General features: G+C 39.4%; 1 protein-coding gene across 2 annotated transcripts; it reads right to left on the bottom strand.

Annotated features, from left to right (window-relative positions):
- Positions 1-7,431: 7,431 nt before the first annotated feature.
- Positions 7,432-11,372, bottom strand: LOC144649596 (uncharacterized). 2 transcript variants are annotated; one of them, XM_078509119.1, is made up of 5 exons: positions 11,254-11,372; positions 10,712-10,767; positions 9,042-10,259; positions 8,462-8,711; positions 7,432-7,974 (listed from the first exon to the last, which is right to left on the bottom strand). In XM_078509119.1, exons 2-5 carry the CDS (start codon positions 10,755-10,757, stop codon positions 7,713-7,715), a joined length of 1,776 nt encoding a protein of 591 aa, XP_078365245.1. In that variant the 5' UTR covers positions 10,758-10,767; positions 11,254-11,372; the 3' UTR covers positions 7,432-7,712. The 2 variants fall into 2 exon arrangements, with proteins under 2 accessions (XP_078365245.1, XP_078365246.1); XM_078509120.1 differs by having other exon boundaries at positions 11,244-11,358.
- Positions 11,373-12,641: the final 1,269 nt, after the last annotated feature.

Here is a 12,641-nt window from a genome sequence, read left to right as displayed (position 1 = left end):
GTTAAGAATAAAAAATTATGGAGCCTCTAGTAAATTGGCCATTTTAGCGCCATTTCAGCGGATCAGCTCATTTAACAGCAAATAATCGGGAGAAACGTGAAAGGGTTACAGTCGTTTATAATAAGCAGTTTTCAGGTATTCTTTGCTTATCTTAAACAAATACATAATCTTTGCCAAATATATGGCGATTTTTGAGCGTACGATCGTTTCTCCAAATTTTTATGTCAGCAACTTTATTTTATTTGTTGTCGAGATATTCAATATTCGTTTCACAAGAACTTCTGTTGCTCGCATTTCCCAAATCACTGTTTAAGAAATTGCCCATTCCGTAACAGGGTCATTCTTACTTTTTCTTTAAAAATTACTAGGAAAGCGAGAATGTCATAGAACGGTTTTATACTTATGAAAATACCTGTCAGACATAACTTAAACTGTTTGTGTTATCTGGCTGTTTTCACAAATATGCAAATTAAGGAATTCTTAAAGTGCCTATCTTTAACTATTTCACGCTTAAAGATTCCTCTAAATCTTTTCGCCTACCTTTTGGCCAAACGAAGTTTTGTGTCTCCAGGCAGAATGCTGGTTATCAGCAATGAAAGTCGAAGAGATACAGAAGCTCGAGTAAAATTCTAACTGCTGTGAAATGAACATCGTTTGAGCTTGACGTGTATTTATATAGATTGCTCATTTAACAGCAAATAATCGGGAGAAACATGAAAGGGTTACAGTCGTTTATAATAAGCAGTTTTCAGGTATTCTTTGCTTATCTTAAAAAATACATATCTTTGCCAAAGATATGGCGATTTTTGAGCGTACGATCGTTTCTCCAAATTTTTAGGTCGGCAACTTTATTTTATTTGTTGTCGAGATTATACGTTGTTGTTATTCAAGTATTCGTTTCAAAGAACTTCTGTTGCTCGCATTTCCCAAATCATTGTTTAAGAAATTGCCCATTCCGTAACAGGGTCATTCTTGCTTTTTCTTTAAAAATTACTAGGAAGGCAAGAATGTCATAGAACGGTTTTATACTAGTGAAAATACCTGTCAGACATAACTTAAACTGTTTGTGTTATCTGGCTGTTTTCACAAATATGCAAATTAAGGAATTCTTAAAGTGCCTATCTTTAACTATTTCACGCTTAAAGATTCCTCTAAATCTTTTCGCCTACCTTTTGGCGAAACGAGTTTTGTGTCTCCAGGCAGATGCTCGTTATCAGCAATGAAAGTCGAAGAGATACAGAAGCTCGAGTAAAATTCTAACTGCTGTGAAATGAACATCGTTTGAGCTTGATGTGTATTTATAGATTGCGCTCGAGCTCCGTTAATTAAGTTTATTCATTTGACGATCAGATAAAAATCAATGAATGATCAGAATTATTTCTAAGTCCATTTCTAAGCACGGGAGACACGGAAGTTTGTTTCAGAAGCATTTATGCATAGAAATACCTGTTTATTTTTGAGCGGTAAATCTGCATTTATAATAGCTGGGAGTTTGGGGTGTTTTTTTTGTGTTGTTTTTTTTTTTTGAGGGGGCTCGAGGGGGGAGGGGGGTGTGGAAGTGGTGCCTTCGTATCCTCTTTTGTTCTTTTACACAGTGGCCTGAATTTGGAACAGTTCGGGGACTGGATTATCAATTACTCTTCGTTATGCCATGTCACCCCTTAATGTGGGAGCGCCGCGCCTCAATTCACGATAAAAAATTTATGGCCGCCCAGTCCATTTATGTAGTTCTCCGCCAGGTCTCTCAATAGGCAGGTTACGAGCCTAGTGGCCATCAGGCCGGAGCTCATACCGGTTTCCGCAACGTGAAGCGACAACGAGTATTTTTTACTCCACCCGGATGGGATGCTATTCCATCGCAGGGTTACCTCCCTTCCCGAAAAGCTAAAGATTGACTGGTAATCATTTTTACACCTGGGTAAGGAAAGGGACTCTGGGAGTTGAGAGGCTTTCCAAAGAACTTTTAAACGCATTGTCCCCCAAAAGCTCTATCCAGGACTGTTTGGTCCAGAGTCCAGCGCAGTGACCATTATTAGGCCATCACGCTCCCCAACCGTGTAAGAAAGTGCAAAAATCTGCTTGGGGTAAGCCCTGGGGTTGTACAGTTTGGTACGAAATGTGGGCTTTTAAATGTGTTAATTAAGTTTATTCATTTGGCGATCAGATAAAAATCAATGAATGATCAGAGTTATTAAAGTCCATTTCTAAGCACGAGGGACACGGAAGTTTGTTTCAGAAGCATTTATGCATAGAAATACCGGTTTATTATTGACTGACGCGGTTAAAAAATACTCGGCTTCTAGCGGTAAATCTGCATTTATAATAGCTGGGAGTTTGGTTTTTTTTTTGTGTTGTTGTAGGAAGGCGGGGGGAGGGGGGCGGAAGTGGTGCCTCCGAATCCTCTTTAGATCTCTGACACAGTGGTCTGAATGTTGAACTGTTAATAAGCATAATGCGAGCTGATTTTGAAATGAACATGACTTTACGTTTGTGTCATCAGTAATTATCGTGTTCGAAGAAGGCGTGGCTTACTCGCGGCAAGAACAACATAATAACAGTAAAGCTAACACATTTTCCTCATTGATTTGAAATGAATTTCGAATCAATTATTTTTAGGGCAAGTTAAAAGATACAAATGTTTTTCGTCCAGATTTTTACAAAAAAAAAAGCAGGTGAGAACTTAGCTGTTTTTGTTATCTCGGACTTTTTTTTTTATTAAAGTCGAACCTCTCCATAAGGACATCTCTCGTGATGCGTCATGACTTACATCACGTATGTCCTTATCGCCGACCTAGGTGTAGAAAGGGACTACCGTAATTACTCCAATAAGCGCCGCGGCGCTTATTAAATTTTTTACGCCTCCAGTGCGGCGCTTACTAGAGGGCGGCGCTTATTAGAGGGCGGCGCTTATTAGAGGGCGGCGCTTATTTTAGGGCGGCGCTTATTAAAAAGTTTGACGCCACAAAGAATCTAATCCTTTACATTTATTAAAATAGGGTCCCCTGATTGCCAAAAGTCGTCTCTTGCTGAAGATTGTACTGAAGAATGTTCAATAGAAAAACTGAGCGGTAAAACAAGCACTTTGAACTGCAGAACGTCGCTTTTGATGGAAAGAAATATCCAAGTTTGGAGTTGCTTTGTAGTTCTGTTTCTAGTTAAACAGATTTCCTTGAATAAGCGCCGCATCGGGACTGCGGCGCCGGGGGCGGCGCTTATTAACTTTTTTTGTCCGAAATGCGGCGCTTATTCGAGGGCGGCGCATATTCGGGGGCGGCGCTTATTCGAGTAAATACGGTATGATATTACAGAGGCTTTCCGAAGAACTCAACGCAATATCCCCACAATTCAAAGCCCGAACCGGGATTTAAAAATCTCAAAAAAGTGTTAATATGAATTGTAAATCCACTCATAGTGGTCTGGCCTTACCAACACCTGGAGAGAGAAAAAGACAGTGGGCAGATAAATGAAAGCTGCTCGAGAGTACGCTGTTGAGCAGATTCTGTGAAATTCCCCTTTTTATCCTTTTCTCTCATAAGCCCTCCCAATTCAAGGCCCATATATTTCTTCCAAGTCAACTGTCAAAGTTTAAGGCCACTTTTTTCCTACCAGGTTACCGTCTTGAGAGTTTTAAATTTTATTAAATCTTGGTGACACTGTCCCTTTAATTCATGAATGTAATTCAAATCAGTTTATGAAAACGTTTTTTAATGTCGCTTTAAGCCACCGCACCCCAACCACGGATATAAGACCTACCACATTTAAAAGCCCACATTTCGTACTAAACTGTACAACCCCAGGGCTTACCCCAAGCAGATTTTTGCACTTTCTTACACGGTTGGGGAGCGTGATGGCCTAATAATGGTCACTGCGCTGGACTCTGGACCAAACAGTCCTGGATAGAGCTTTTGGGGGGCAATGCGTTAAGTTCTTTGGAAAGCCTCTCAACTCCCAGAGTCCCTTTCCTTACCCAGGTGTAAAAATGATTACCAGTCAATCTTTAGCTTTTCGGGAAGGGAGGTAACCCTGCGATGGAATAGCATCCCATCCGGGTGGAGTAAAAATACTCGTTGTCGCTTCACGTTGCGGAAACCGGTATGAGCTCCGGCCTGATGGGCCACTAGGCTCGTAACCTGCCTATTGAGAGACCTGGCGGAGAACTACATAAATGGACTGGGCGGCCATAAATTTTTTATCGTGAATTGAGGCGCGGCGCTCCCACATTAAGGGGTGACATGGCATAACGAAGAGTAATTGATAATCCAGTCCCCGAACTGTTCCAAATTCAGGCCACTGTGTAAAAGAACAAAAGAGGATACGAAGGCACCACTTCCACACCCCCCCCCCCCCCCGAACCCCCCTAAAAAAAAAAAACACCAAAAAACACCCCAAACTCCCAGCTATTATAAATGCAGATTTACCGCTCAAAAATAAACCGGTATTTCTATGCATAAATGCTTCTGAAACAAACTTCCGTGTTTCTCGTGCTTAGAAATGGACTTAGAAATAACTCTGATCATTCATTGATTTTTATCTGATCGCCAAATGAATAAACTTAATTAACGGCGCTCGAGCGCAATCTATAAATACACGTCAAGCTCAAACGATGTTCATTTCACAGCAGTTAGAATTTTACTCGAGCTTCTGTATCTCTTCGACTTTCATTGCTGATAACGAGCATTCTGCCTGGAGACACAAAACTTCGTTTGGCAAAAAGGTAGGCGAAAAGATTCAGAGGAATCTTTAAGCGTGAAATAGTTAAAGATAGGCACTTTAAGAATTCCTTAATTTGCATATTTGTGAAAACAGCCAGATAACACAAACAGTTTAAGTTATGTCTGACAGGTATTTTCACTAGTATAAAACCGTTCTATGACATTCTTGCTTTCCTAGTAATTTTTAAAGAAAAAGCAAGAATGACCCTGTTACGGAATGGGCAATTTCTTAAACAGTGATTTGGGAAATGCGAGCAACAGAAGTTCTTGTGAAACGAATATTGAATAACAACAGCGTATAATCTCGACAACAAATAAAATAAAGTTGCCGACATAAAAATTTGGAGAAACGATCGTACGCTCAAAAATCGCCATATCTTTGGCAAAGATCATGTATTTGTTTAAGATAAGCAAAGAATACATGGAAACTGCTTATTATAAACGACTGTAACCCTTTCATGTTTCTCCCGATTATTTGCTGTTAAATGAGCTAAACCGCTGAAATGGCGCTGAAATGGCCAATTTACTAGAGGTTCCATAATTTTTTATTCTTAACGGTTACATTTCCCCAATTTTTTTATTAATGGAATCAATTCACCAATGAACAAGCTTTGTTCATGGTAAATGGCTAGTTCTAAATCGAGATAACAGTGGAGTTATTAGCCTTTCATTTTGTAGTAAATTTGAGACTGTTCAAAACATCGTTAACATACCTTCGAACTTCTTGGCCGTTGATCATCCAAACTCAACATTTGCCAAATCTATTTTGATATATAGAAAGAAGGAAGATAGTTCTTTATAACTATACCAAGTATGATCGAGAAACTGTGACGGCAGGTTCAGTGTCGAAGTAACAAGAACACCTTTGATCCGCCATGTTGGCGGGCCGTCACGGACGCTTCAAATCGGCCTTCTCGATATTTTCCAAAATAAAAAGAATTGAAACTTTTTAATATCCATTTGGTAGTTAGGACCCTAAAACAAGACTGCATGCCAAATTTCAGCGAAATCGGTGAGGTACGGTGTCCGACCAAAGTTCGAATCTTATAGACTATGACAATTAAAGCGTTGTGGTCAAGGGTAGTAGTGGATCGGACGTGTCTGACCGTCGAGCCCTGATCGCTACCTTACTGTCTCTAACTATGCAATACATGTGATTTCGCGGTGCTTCTTTCGTATACAAGAGTATATAGATGGGTACTGGCGAATTTGTGGCGGAAGACTAATTACAAAAGGGCTAAGCAATTCGTCTATTCAAATAATTTTATCGCATAATGACAATACCCTAAGGTCACAGAAGTTGAGCAGTCAACATTTGAGGGTAAGTAGGCTCGTGAAAGCGTATTGAACTAGTGTTCTATTATTCGGATACTTAACTGTAGAGCAACATCTCAAAAAGTTTTAAAGATCTCCTGCATTTTGTACCGCTAAAGTTCAGGAAATGAACGAACAAAATTAGAATCAAGCATGACGCAAAATGAAACTAAATTGCGTGACCTGAAAAAGTGAAAATAATTCCAAAGAACTTCCAAGAAATTACGAGCTAGACCAGCTCGGTCTAGCAGTAACAGGTCGTCATCTACGAGACAGCAGCTACATCATGGATTACTACAAAATCTCTCGAAGTTCATGAGCTCTGTAGTAAGTTTAATTTATAAGTCTTCTCATTGCAATCGAAGGTGCTATATCATGCACTTTTTGGAAGAACTAACTTGAAGATCAAAGGTCCATAATTGGCGCGGGAGACGAACAAAGGTTATGAAGCTCAAGAATCTAAACAATCATTTTACTACGTATACGTTTCGTATCGTTAGTTGAATTCCATTGCTTCGCAAAATCTTTCATATGCTATTGATTTTTACTCCTAGAGCTTTCTTTTCATTAAATCCGTAGTGAATTTATTTGAATTAAAAGGTGATCGTGATAGCAGGGTCACTAAGTCTGCGTTCAAGCCAAACAGCTTATCAGACCGGCGCTTATCTTCAAAGACTGGTAGTATTTCTACTGGTCCTTTCCCCGGACGGGATACTAGTCCATCACAGGTACGCATTTATACAACTGGGTGGAAAGAAACATTGTGAGAGAAAATTAGCATGCCCAAGAACAACACAATGTCCCTCGCTACAGCTTGGGCCCGGACCATTCGGTCCAGAGTCCATTAGGTATAGGTCACCGCGCCTCCCACAGGCCATCATATGACAGGGCTGTTTGTGGGAAATTAATGTTCTTTATTACTAGTGGTAACCACAGGTCAGAAAGTGCGGGCCTCGATGCAGTTAAGAGAAGGTACTGGGAGGGAAGTGTTTTTTGTTAGTTTGGGAAGTTTTCCAGAAGTCGGCATAACTGTGGTAATTGAGATTTATTTTATAAACTGCGGTTGTTTATTGGGAGTCTGTCCACCGAGAATAACAGTATCTCAATATGTGCGAAATTATGATGATTTTTTTACGTTTTTGATATTACCAATCATATGTTTACAAGTTTGCCATGTTTCAATGGTGAATAAGCCAAAGTTTATCGATATTAAATTTTTGTCGATAAATCACTGGACAAAAGAAAATTATTCCGAGTAAGGTCGAGTAACGCGTCACGCTTAAGTCACGAATGTTTTTCATATGACAGGGCTGTTTGTGGGAAATTAATGTTCTTTATTATAAGAGACGTGCAAGAAGATACTTGTTGTGAAATTTAAATTGTAAAATAAACTCCCTTATCACGTACAAATTATTTTATTTTCATATTCATAATCAGTCTTACACATAAGCAGAGAAAAATTATATTAAAATCTAAACATATTTGGCGCATTAAAACTGCAAGAGCTGAATTCTCCATTTTTTTATGCATATGCATTAAAATGAGGTAACGAAACAGGCCAAAAAAAACTCAGAGCTCGCGTCTGACTTTTTTTTTGGCTAGACGTTTATAGAGAACAAAATGTTAGCATGTATTTTCAATACACTTTAATTTTTTTCCTTTGTACCGACGAGGAACTATTTTGTCCTACAAAAGCTTTTTGTCCCTTAGTTTATCACAGTAGCTCGGGTCAAATGTTCCTTTAAACACATTTTTCTTGTACTCTCCCTTGTAGTTTCCAGACGGCTTGAAGCGTCCCACCACAAAAATGCACGGCATCCCGTTTTGCTGCCCAGGTGCCATTCCTATCCCGAACTCGGTGCTTTCAGACCACACAAGTTGAGTGAAATGCCCTGTAGACATGCTAAACTCTCCTCGATTGAAATCATAAGCGCATACCTCGTTATACCTAAATGGAGTTAAAAAGAAAAGATGGTGACTAGGCATCTTAAAGCTCATAAAAGACAGCTTATCTGCTAAGCAGTTTTAAGTATTTTCTATATTAAAGGGGCTAGGTATTATTAAGTGTTCTACACTTAAAATTGGGAGGGCAAAAGTCTTTTATTGGCAAAATTATGGCCACATAACAAACAAGAATGATTTTCGAGCATGGCAAATAACATTTTCATACAAATTAAGTCAAACTTGAACTTGAAAACAGTCGGGCCGACGTTTTTCAAGTTTGCCTAAACGCAATCCATTTTAATCTCCTCGAATTTTGCCAATCAATGCCCCTGTTTAACCTTTCTGTGTTTCTTTTGAGCTCTTCTACAGTTTTAAGCCATTATTGTGATATTTCAGTTAATTCTATGACCAGTTGGTCAGTGCCGAAATTGCCTAAAAATGCATGACATAGCCTCTTTAAGTTTAAAGAGACAGGACGAGTTTGGTCCTACCAGTTCGTTATGGCCTCCTTAGCAGTAAGAGGTGCTCCATATTGCCTACAGCCCATCGCAAGGTTCTCTCCCTCGTCCAGGTGCCTCACAGCATCATAGTCATGTTGAAGTGACCCCATGCTGGCGATCTTTTCTGCGTACTTCTTAGCTTGAAGACTAAGTTTCGGGTTTAGCTTCATTGGAAGAGCGCGATGTATCTTACGAAAAGCGTTGGTCGTTGCAACTGCATCGTCTTCAAACTCTTTATCACCTAAAAGAAAAACATAAAATGATGATCACAAACAGTGTTGATGGTAATAGAGTAGTCACAATTAAAGAAAATGAGAACCTTTTTTGAAAAGCTTCCATTTCACTGCAGGAAGAGTTTGCTTTAGTTCCGCCGTTGCTGAGCTTTATAACTAGTTTTGCCCAATCTGAATCCGTCTGATGCGAGCAAAAAAATCGCTAGTACCTAGGCTTATGCGTTTTTAAGAGCCTTGCCTTGTTTGACCTTGAGTTCTAATTGAATACTTTGGTTTAGGTGTTATGAGAGTGACTAGCTAATCGGTGTATATCACGTGTTTTCGTCATTCACTCTTACTTTGCATATGTGTTGCCTTTTCACCTCCTCCAGTCTCCGATAAAGAGGTATTTTTGGCAGTCATCTGTTTACCTCCGAGCGTTTCTCCAGCCCCTGTCTCAGAAGTGTTTTTCGGTGGAGGTTGCTTGCCTACCTCGTCTAAGCCCCCTTTATCCTTCTCGGGCTTATGGAACTCCCCTGAGCAAGCTACAGATGTTACTAAAGCACCATTCGCTCCTTTAGTGGTTTTCCAATGACAGTTTGGCCCAAGATTTTCAGGGGTTCCCAGTTTCGTTTCTTTGTCTGTTATCTGTTTTGTGGCCTCGACCCCTTTGCTGTCGTTTTTCTCATTTCCGTAATGTCGCACACCGGGTATATTGAATGGAAATTTCTGATCACCTGTTTTTTTATTTTCTGATTGATCAGGTTTGACGTCTGCAGCAGTAGAAGTGCTAGTCTGATTTCCTTTTGGACCAGTCTCGACAATACTTGAACTGTTAGTTTTAACATTTGTACCCGCATTCTGCCCATTGACTAAAACCGTGGCGATTTTGGATGAAGCATTTTGTCCAGTAGGTTTCTCTTGGCCAACGTTGTTTAAAGTGTTATTTCCCAGGCTTATCATTACCCCGCTAGATGAGTTGGCATTAGCAGGAGTTTCCAACGCTATAGCTACGCTTGGTGCAGTAGAATTGGTGCTGTTCTTCAACTTTTCTTGGTCTTTCCCTTGGCTGAGACCTTCTTTTATCTTTTGTGCCATTTCCTGGACAAACGACGATGGAGCTTTAACAGGTTGTTTTGATTCCGGTAGTGGTTGTTGCGCCGTACCGTTTCCTTGGACCTGTCCAGTTCCAGCTTTTTCAGTAGGACCACCCGATTCCTGATGTTGTTCTTTGGCTTGCTCTGGCTGACTGGACAATGTCTGAGGTCCCTGCAACTTAGAGGTTGTTTGGTTGACAGAAGCCTCGTTTCCTTGCGTTTCTTGGAATTCTTTCTGATCTTTTGTGGCAGGCGTTGTAACCTTTGTAGCATTCGTTTTACTATCACTGGCTTTGGGACGTTCATGAAACAAAGGACTTCCACTTAACAGAACAAAGTCTTGAAGTGGACTGGGGACTGTTTGCCGCTGTGCACCAGTTGCTACAGGACGTTTTGAGTGATGTCTTGCATGCGGCTTGTCACTGTGTAAGCCTTCTTTCTTGTGGTGTCCTTTGTGAGGTATAGTTAAGCCCTCTATCACTATCATTGTAAGGAGAGAATCAAACTATTCATGTAAGACGATAAGAGAACTTGAAGGGAGTGTAACAAAAAAGGAAAAGACGAAAACGATATAGCTGCTACGTAGCTTGCGAGCGAACATTCATTTACCCGGGCAGTTTGTCAGATTTGCTGACGGAAAGATTTATGGCTTCAAAGCTTTAAAACATAAAACTGAGATATTTTTTATTAATTTTCAAAAAATTAAAGGGAAGTTTTAAGCGAAGACTTTGAAAGTGTGGAAGAAAAGACGATGTGCTTAGCGCACTGGGAACACTCGCCCATGGCGGCCCATTTCTGAAGCACTTGAGTATGTTGTTTCTTAAGCATCTAGACAGGTCTGGATAAATCTATGGAAATATAAGGAATGATATCTTTCACAGTATGTTATCTGTAATACAGCACACTTAGGTATGTTATAATGGAAAACTTACCACATTGCAAAAGTAAAATCGCCGCTATGGACCATAGGCAGCTCATTTTGTTTGCCCTACAGTAAAAATATCAGTATTGATTAAAGGCGTTTTCAGAATATTTTCAAGAATTGCTATAAAATTAAAGTAACCATAAACTAATTTAAGTGTTTCAGCGCGATCCCATTCCAGTTAAACAGTGCAAAAGACTGCTATTTATGTGGTCACTAACGATCGTCATGACATGGACAGACGGAGTTCACTTATGGTCGGTGCTGATATTATCCAATGGCAATCGGTGGAGATTGCTGAACAAAAACTCAACGATCATGAACGTATTATTCAATGGATCACTTTAATTACCGCCACTTCTGAGTAATGCTGGAGATATATAACATGGCTTAGCTTTGATTGTAACACTTTGGATTAAGACACAAAATAATTTACTTATAAAACATGACACTATCGATTTCTGACAATAAAAGCACATGAAGTAGACAACTAGAGAAATACAGTTTCGTATTGGTATTAGGTATTATTAGAGATACTTTACCAATACAAACCTGTGAGGGTCACCAAGTGAACAAGGCGTTGTTTATAACTCAAGGTGAAGAGATCCCTTGTCGTTGTGTCCTTTGTATTTTGCCTCGTATATTTCCGAAGTTTGCACTTATTGTTAAACATAAAATATGCATTGAGCTAGAAGTAAAAGCCCCTAAAGATTTGAAATTTGAAACAATTATCTCATGTCTGAGCTAACAAATACAGGTATGTCAAGGACTTTTTAACGCTTGATGGGTTCTCCTATGTTTATCTTTTTAATCTGCCAATTTATCCTGTTTATTGCTAAGGCGTTATTTTCTACCATGGTAAGAGCTGTACAATTCGAAAATAAACCATGGGCGTAATTTTATTTGTGTGGTTATTTGCAGATGGAAAGGGGTTGGGGGTTGAGGTGTTATCGAAAGAATTTCCTAGCAAAAGAACGTTACGTTTCCAAAGTGTCTTTAAATATCGAATACAGGTAGTCAGGAGTTGATTTAAAAAGAAACGTAGCGCGAGGCTTGCGCGCGTGACCAGAAACGTAACTTTTGAAACTCTTACGCTCGTGCAATCCATTTGTATGCTTCCGGGATTTTAATGTGATCGTTCATTTGGATCTTCAGTCGAGTGCCATGCTTCTAGAAAAAGTCGCTCGTGATAATTGGCCTCAAGTCCAACAACCATAACGTTATTAAAATCCATGTTGTGGTTTGATTGATGGACATGGGCAGCAACTTTAGGGCTGTGGTCAAAATTTGACACAGCCTTTTTGTGCTCCGCAATTCGAGTCTTGAGTGGTCTCTCTGTTTGACCATAGTATACAAAACTGCACTGCGTGCAACTGATTTTGTACACTATGCCTGATCTTTGACGGTCAGAATCATCTTGCTCTCTAGGACGTGGAAACAGGGCTGTTGATAGTTACGTTTCTTGTTAAATAGCGTGTAACAACGAATTCGCTTTCATTACTGATGAAGGCTTAAGTATTAGCCGAAACATCTAACAAAAAAAAAAAAAAAAAAAACGAAAAAAGAGTCAGTGACAAACCCTTTAACCTATAGTATGTTTCCAAAGTGGTTGACCTGAAATAAGTTTAGAATATGAGACAAAAAAGTAGACAAATATCCATATCAAGGGAATAAAAATAAGTTTAAATGTTTATATTACGTTCCATATTTACATTGGAATTTGTTAATTGATGTTAATTTTTCCAAAGCACTCGGGAGTGATAGTCACGTAGCACTCTCAACTTCTCTCTCTGTGTAATATATCGACGATTGCAGTCATGCACCAAAACATCAGTGTAGAAGCGACTGAAATCGTTTATTTATTGCAAAAAAGGGGAAAATAGTGTTTTAGGAAGGTCAAAAATGATAATAGATAATTACTTCGGCTGACAGAATTATTG

Source organism: Oculina patagonica, chromosome 4 (genome assembly GCF_052425735.1).
Source record: "Oculina patagonica isolate OP01 chromosome 4, crgOcupat, whole genome shotgun sequence".
NCBI classification, from domain to species: domain Eukaryota; kingdom Metazoa; phylum Cnidaria; class Anthozoa; order Scleractinia; family Oculinidae; genus Oculina; species Oculina patagonica.
Note: the sequence above shows the minus strand (reverse complement) of the source record. Positions and strands in the feature narration are given on the sequence as shown.